The 7,989-nt window shown below is 43.8% G+C and overlaps 1 protein-coding gene across 1 annotated transcript in view; it reads left to right on the top strand.

The window, feature by feature from the left end:
• cacna2d3a (calcium channel, voltage-dependent, alpha 2/delta subunit 3a) overlaps positions 1-7,989 on the top strand; it is a 442,979-nt gene that overhangs the window by 284,318 nt on the left and 150,672 nt on the right. The window contains exon 11 of the mRNA XM_046364965.1: positions 109-222. Within this exon, the coding sequence (XP_046220921.1) occupies positions 109-222 (114 nt within the window). The remainder of the gene's footprint in view (positions 1-108; positions 223-7,989) is intronic.

The raw sequence follows: 7,989 nt of genomic DNA, 5'->3' as shown, positions 1-7,989 counted from the left end.
TCTCCGTCCGTCCTCTCTACATTTGCACTAATAATCTCTCTCCTTCTCTCTCTATCACCCCCATCCCTTTCCCTCCCTCTGTTTCTCTTTCCATCTCTCTCCTTTTAGTTTAACCAGACAGGTCGAGGCAGTGTGTGTAGTCAGGCCATCATGTTGGTGACCGATGGGGCAGTTGATACTTATGACTCTGTGTTCGCCAAATACAACTGGCCCGACAGAAAGGTATGTCTCCCCCATGAGTCTCCCGTCTCCCCTATCTCCTCATTGTTTCCCCCGGCAGTACATCTGTGTTTAACGGATCAGCAGTGTGACCTTATGACCTTCCCTGCAGCCAGGTGAATCTCCACTCAGATTCAATATGCTGCTAATGTCCCACCCAGTTGCTAACATGCTAACATGCTACGCTGACTTCTCAATGTGTTAAAACACATCATGCTAACATGCTAACATGCTACGCTGACTGCTCAATGTGTAAATGCTCATCATGTTAACATGCTAACATGCTACACTAACTGACTGCTCAATGTGTAAAACTACATCATACTAACATGCTACACTGACTGCTCAATGTGTAAAAGCACATCATGCTAACTCAGCAAAAAAAGAAATGTCCTCTCACTGTCAACTGCGTTTATTTTCAAAAAACGTAATATGTGTAAATATTTGTATGAGCATAACAAGATTCAACACCTGAGACATAAACAGAACAAGTTCCACAGACATTTGACAAATAGAAATGGAATAATGTGTCCCTGAACAAAGGGGGGATCAAAATCAAAAGTAACAGTCTGTATCTGGTGTGGCCACCAGCTGCATTAAGTATAGCAGTGCATCTCCTCCTCATGGCCTGCACAATATTTGTCAGTTCTTGTGAGATGTTACCCAAGTCTTACACCAAGGCACCTGCAAGTTCCCAGACGTTTCTAAGGGGAATGGCCCTAGCCCTCACCCTCCAATCGAACAGGTCCCATACATGCTCAATGGGATTGAGGTCCGTGCTCTTCGCTGGCCATGGCAGAACACTGACAGTCATGTCTTGCAGGAAATCACGCACAGAATGAGCAGTATGGCTGGTGGCATTGTCATGCTGGAGGCTCATGTCAGGATGAGTCTGCAGGAAGGGTACCACATGAGGGAGGAGGATGTCAGGATGAGCCTGCAGGAAGAGTACCACATGAGGGAGGAGGATGTCAGGATGAGCCTGCAGGAAGGGTACCACATGAGGGAGGAGGCTGTCAGGATGAGCCTGCAGGAAGGGTACCACATGAGGGAGGAGGATGTCAGGATGAGCCTGCAGGAAGGGTACCACCTGAGGGAGGAGGATATTCAGGATGAGCCTGCAGGAAGGGTACCACATGAGGGAGGAGGATGTCAGGATGAGCCTGCAGGAAGGGTACCACATGAGGGAGGAGGATGTCATCCATGTAACGCGTTGAGATTGCCTGCAATGACCACAAGCTCAGTCCAATGAAGCTGTGACACACCGCCCCAGACCATGATGGTCCACCTCCAAATCAATCCCGCTCCAGAGTACAGGCCTCGGTGTAATGCTCATTCTTTCGACGATAAACGCGAATCCGACCATCACCCCTAGTGAGACAAAACCGCGACTTGTCAGTGAAGAGCACTTTTTGCCAGTCCTGTCTGGTCCAGCGACGGTGGGTTTGTGCCCATAGGCAACGTTGTTGCTGGTGATGTCTGGTGAGGACCTGCCTTACAACAGGCCTACAAGCCCTCAGTCCAGCTTCTCTCAACCTATTGCGGACAGTCTGAGCACTGATGGAGGGATTGTGCGTTCCTGGTGTAACTCGGGCAGTCGTTGTTGCCATCCTGTACCTGTCCCGCAGGTGTGATGTTTGGATGTATCGATCCTGTGCAGGTGTTGTTACACGTGGTCTGCCACTGCGAGGATGATCAGCTGTCTGCCCTGTCTCCCTGTAGCGCTGTCTTAGGCGTCTCACAGTACGGACATTGCAATTTATTGCCATGGCCACATCTGCAGTCCTCATGCCTCCTTGCAACATGAAAGTCAAGTTAGCAAACAGATTACAGACCATTTTGAATCTCACTGCACCTTCTCCGCTATGCAATCTAGTTTCAGAGCTGGTCATGGGTGCACCTCAGCCACGCTCAAGGTCCTAAACGACATCATAACTGCCATCGATAAGAGACATTACTGTGCAGCCGTATTCATCGACCTGGTTAAGGCATTCGACTCTGTCAATCACAACATTCTTATTGGCAGACTCAACAGCCTTGGTTTCTCAAATGATTGCCTCACTTGGTTCACCAACTACTTTTCCAATAGAGTTCAGTATATCAAATCGGAGGGCCTGTTGTCCGGACCTCTGGCAGTCTATATGGAGGTGCCACAGGGTTTAATTCTCGAGCCGACTTTCTTCTCTGTATACATCAATGATGTTTCTCTCGCTGCTGTTGATTCTTTGATCCACCTCTACGCAGACGACAACATTCTGTATACCTCTAGCCCTTCTTTGGACACAGTGTTAACTGACCTCCAGATGAGCTTCAATGCCATACAACTCTCCTTCCGTGGCCTCCAACTGCTCTTAAATCCAATTAAAACTAAATGCATGCTCTTCAACCGATCGCTGCACGCCCGTCTAGCATCACTACCCTAGGCTTCTGGTTAGACTGTAAACTCTCCTTCCAGACTCACATTAACCTGTTACTCCTACCCCCTACTTTTTCGAATATTCTGTTAAAAATCGCGCAACATTTCAGCGCCCTGATGCTCATGCCAGGAATATAGTATATGCATATGATTAGTATGTGTGGATAGAAAACACTCAGACGTTTATAAAACTGGTTAAATAACTGCTGTGACTATACAGAATGTGCGTTTCATCGAAAAGTGCAGGAAAATCTGATCACTGAAAATGGAAATAAATATCCATGCGCCACGTCCAGCAATTGTTAAAGGTGAATCGAATTAAATGAGGCCGAGGTTGCAGTACCTACAGCTTCCACACGATGTCTAGAGTCTTGTCATTTGCTTCGGCTTTGATTCTTGGTCAAACCGAATCAAGGGAACCGATTCCCTCCGGTCTCCGACCGGATGTTTTGGTTGAGATTTCTCCTGACATTTTTTCCAGACGGACACCTATAGAATTTACATCGCCTCCTGATGAATTTTATCGCTTATTAACGTGTACTAATACCTATAGTTGCATTACAAAAGTATTTCGAAGTGTTTTGTGAAAGTTTATCGTCGACTTTTTTAATTTAAAAAATGACGTTACGTTATGAAACGCTATTTTTTCGTTTATCACACAGTCTTCATAGATCGATATCTAGGCTATATATGGACCGATTTAATAAAAAAAAAGACCCAATAGTGATTATGGGACATCTAGGACTGCCAACAAAGAAGATGGTCAAAGGTAATAAATGTTTTATATTTTATTGTGCGGTTTGTGTACCGCCGACTATGCTAATTATTTTGTTTACGTTCCCTGCGGGTCTTTTGTGGTGTTACATGCTATCAGATAATAGCTTCTCATGCTTTCGCCGAAAAGCATTTTAAAAATCTGACTTGTTGCCTGGATTCACAACGAGTGTAGCTTTAATTCAATATCCTGCATGTGTATTTTAATGAACGTTTGAGTTTTAACTAATACTATTAGCATTTAGCGTAGCGCATTTGCATTTCCAGATCTCTAATATATATAATAATAATAATAATAATAATATAATAATAATAATAATAATAATATAATATAATAATATAATAATAATAATAATAATAATAATAATAATAACAATAATATAATATAATAACAATAACAATAATAATAATATAATAATAATATAATAATAATAATATATAATATAATAATAATAATATAATAATAATAATCATAATAACAATAATAATAATATAATAATAATAATAATAATAATATAATAATAATAATAATATAATAATAATATATGCCATTTAGCAGACGCTCTTATCCAAAGCGACTTACAGTCATGTGTGCATACATTCTACGTATGGGTGGTCGCGGGAATCGAACTCACTACCCTGGCGTTACAAGCGCCATGCTCTACCAACTGAGCTACAGAAGGACCATCGCTAGATGGGACGCCTGCGTGCCAGGTAGGAGCAAGAGGTTTTAAACATCTCCAATCCAAAAGAAAATCTAGAATCGGTTTCCTGTTTTGCAACAAAGCATACTTCCCTCATGCTGCCAAACATACCATCGTAAAACTGATCTTCCTACTGATCCTCGACTTCGGCGATATAATTTACAAAATAGCCTCCAACACTCTACTCAACAAACTGGATGCAGTCTATCACAGTGCCATCTGTTTTGTCACCAACGTCCCATATACTACCCACCACTGTGACCTGTATGATCTCGATGGCTGGCCCTCACTTCATACTCGTCGCCAAACCCACTGGCTCCAGGTCATCTACAAGTCTCTGCTGGGTAAAGCCCCGCCTTATCTCAGCTCATTGGTCACCATAGCAGCACCCACCCGTAGCACACGCAAATTCTTACTTTGGCCGCCTCTCCTTCCAGTTCTCTGCTGCCAATGACTGGAACAAACTGCAAAAATCTCTGAAGCTGGAAACACGTATCTCCCTCACTAGCTTTAAGCACCAGCTGTCAGAGCAGCTCACAGATCACTGCACCTGTATCAAATCAAATCAAATCAAATTGTATTTGTCACATACACATGGTTAGCAGATGTTAATGCGAGTGTAGCGAAATGCTTATGCTTCTAGTTCCGACAATGCAGTAATAACCAACAAGTAATCTAACCTAACAATCCCACAACTATGACCTTATACACACAAGTGTAAAGGGATAAAGAATATGTACATAAAGATATATGAATGAGTGATGGTACAGAATGGCATAGACAAGATGCATTAGATGGTATCGAGTACAGTATATACATATGAGATGAGTAATGTAGGGTATGTAAACATAAAAGTGGCATAGTTTAAAGTGGCTAGTGATACATCTATTACATAAAGATGGCAAGATGCTGTAGATGATATAGAGTACAGTATATACATACACATATGAGATGAGTAATGTAGGGTATGTAAACATTATTTTAAGTGGCATTGTTTTTTACATCAATTTCCATTATTAAAGTGAGCTGGAGTTGAGTCAGTATTTTGGCAGCAGCCACTCAATGTTAGTGGTGGCTGTTTAACAGTCTGATGGCCTTGAGATAGAAGCTGTTGTTCAGTCTCTCGGTCCCTGCCTTGATGCACCTGTACTGACCTCGCCTTCTGGATGATAGCGGGGTGAACAGGCAGTGGCTCGGGTGGTTGTTGTCCTTGATGATCTTTATGGCCTTCCTGTGACATTGGGTGGTGTAGGTGTCCTGGAGGGCAGGTAGTTTGCTCTCGGTGATGCGTTGTGCAGACCTCACTACCCTCTGGAGAGCCTTACGGTTGTGGGCGGAGCAGTTGCCGTACCAGGCGGTGATACAGCCCGGCAGGATGCTCTCGATTGTGCATCTGTAGAAGTTCGTGAGTGCTTTTGGTGACAAGCCAAATTTCTTCAGCCTCCTGAGGTTGAAGAGGCGCTGCTGCGCCTTCTTCACAATGTTGTCTGTTTGGGTGGACCAATTCAGTTTGTCCGTGATGTGTACGCCGAGGAACTTAAAACTTACTACCCTCTCCACTACTGTCCTGTCGATGTGGATAGGGGGGTGCTCGTGTTTTCTGAAGTCCACGATCATCTCCTTTGTTTTGTTGACTTTGAGTGTGAAGTTATTTTCCTGACACCACACTCCGAGGGCCCTCACCTCCTCCCTGTAGGCCGTCTCGTTGTTGGTGGCACTGTAGTGTTGTCCGCAAACTTGATGATTGAGTTGGAGGCTTGCATGGCCACGCAGTCGTGGGTGAACAGGGAGTACAGGAGAGGGCTCAGAACGCACCCTTGTGGGGCCCCCGTGTTGAGGATCAGCGGGGTGGAGATGTTGTTACCTACCCTCACCACCTGGGGGCGGCCTGTCAGGAAATCCAGTACGCAGTTGCACAAGGCGGGGTCGAGACCCAGGGTCTCAATCTTGATGACGAGTTTGGAGGGTACTATGGTGTTAAATGCTGAGCTGTAGTCGATGAACAGCATTCTCACATAGGTATTCCTCTTGTCCTGATGGGTTAGGGCAGTGTGCAGTGTGGTTGCGATTACGTCGTCTGTTGACCTATTGAGGCAGTAAGCAAATGGGAGTGGGTCTAGGGTGTCAGGTAGGGTGGAGGTGATATGGTCCTTGACTAGTCTCTCAAAGCACTTCATGATGACGGAAGTGAGTGCTAAGGGGCGGTAGTCGTTTAGCTCAGTTACCTTAGCTTTCTTGGGAACAGGAACAATGGTGGCCCTCTTGAAGCATGTGGGAACAGCAGTCTGGGATAAGGAATTTTTTAATATGTACATAGCTCATCTGTAAATAGCCCATCCAATCTACCTCATCCCCATGCTGCTTTATTTATTTATCTTGCTCCTTTGCACCCCAGTATCTCAACTTGCACATTAATTTTCTGCACATCCTACTATTTCAGTGTTTAATTGCTATTTTGTAATTACTTCACCACCATGGCCTATTTATTGCCTTACCTCCCTTATCCTACCTTATTTGCACATGCTGTATATAGATGTTTCTACTGTATTATTGATTGCATGTTTGTTTATTCTATGTGTAACTCTGTGTTTTTGTATGTGTCGAACTGCTTTGCTTTATCTTGACCAGGTCGCATTTGTAAATGAGAACTTGTTTTCAACTAGCCTACCTGGTTAAATAAAGCTGAAATAAAAAAAATAAGTAAATAAAAAATGCCTAAGGCACGTTCACATAGATGAGCAGGGACCCTGGGCATCTTTCTTTTGGTGTTTTTCAGAGTCAGAGAAAGGCCTCTTTAGTGTCCTAAGTTTTCATAACTGTCACCTCAATTGCCTACCGTCTGTAAGCTTTTAGTGTCTTAATGACCGTTCCATAGGTGCATGTTCATGAATTTTTTATGGTTCAATGAACAAGCATGGGAAACATTGTTTAAACCCTTTACAATGAAGATCTGTGAAGTTATTTGGATTTTTAAGAATTGTCTTTGATAGACAGGGTCCTGAATTAATTAATGAGTCTGAAAGTTACTTATGCTGCCTCTGCTAATGGTCCACTTTCAGACACACACACAACAATGTCCATGCCCTTGGTGTGTTAATGCTCAGTTTGTTTTGTACGTAACATCAGGAACATCTGGAGTTCACAGAAGGACCCTGTTCTAAAAATGCTTTAGTGTTATACAAGGAGTTGTGGAACCGATGTGATTGGTGAGTTAGTAGACTTTTAGAACACTGAAGCCAGTAAAACAACAACATAACATAGTAAAGAATGGATCTGCTGTGTTTCCCCTAGGATTTCATTCAGCAGTGGTGGCAAGGGTAGCAGCAAAATATTTTTTGCAGAGATTGCAACACTTTATCAGTGGTAGGCCACCGTTAAATTGGTCTGGTCCCAGAGAGAACAATGTGTGTGTGTGTGTGAATGTTGTCTCTGTGTGTTTGTGCATGTGTGTGAACCCTGAAAGGTTCTCAATAGTCTAGCTGTCCTGTACTGCAATTGGTCTAGCTTTCCTGAACCGCAATTGGTCTAGCTTTCCAGTAGTGTAATTGGTCTAGCTGTCCTGTACTGTAATTGCAGGGCTCTGCTGGAAGTAACAGTGATGGGAGGAGAAGAGGAGCAGAGTAGGAGAGGTGAGGAAAAGGGAAAAAGAAGTGAGAAGTGAGGAGGAGTTGAAGAGACAGGCGGATATGAACGTGGGGGAGAAAGGAAGAGCAGCTGAAAGTTGAGGATAGAAGGAGTTAACAGGGGAAGAAGAGAGAGGAGACTGTGGAGAAGAGAGTGGGAGAGATGAGGAGAAGAGGAGAGTGAGGAGAAGAGAAGAGAGGGGGAGAGGTGAGCTATTCTCATTCGTGTTCTGTAAGATGGATCCCAGGGGAG

Source organism: Oncorhynchus gorbuscha, linkage group LG10, assembly GCF_021184085.1.
Source record: "Oncorhynchus gorbuscha isolate QuinsamMale2020 ecotype Even-year linkage group LG10, OgorEven_v1.0, whole genome shotgun sequence".
NCBI classification, from domain to species: domain Eukaryota; kingdom Metazoa; phylum Chordata; class Actinopteri; order Salmoniformes; family Salmonidae; genus Oncorhynchus; species Oncorhynchus gorbuscha.
The sequence above is the reverse complement of the archived record's forward strand: the minus strand, read 5'-3'. Positions and strand labels throughout refer to the sequence as shown.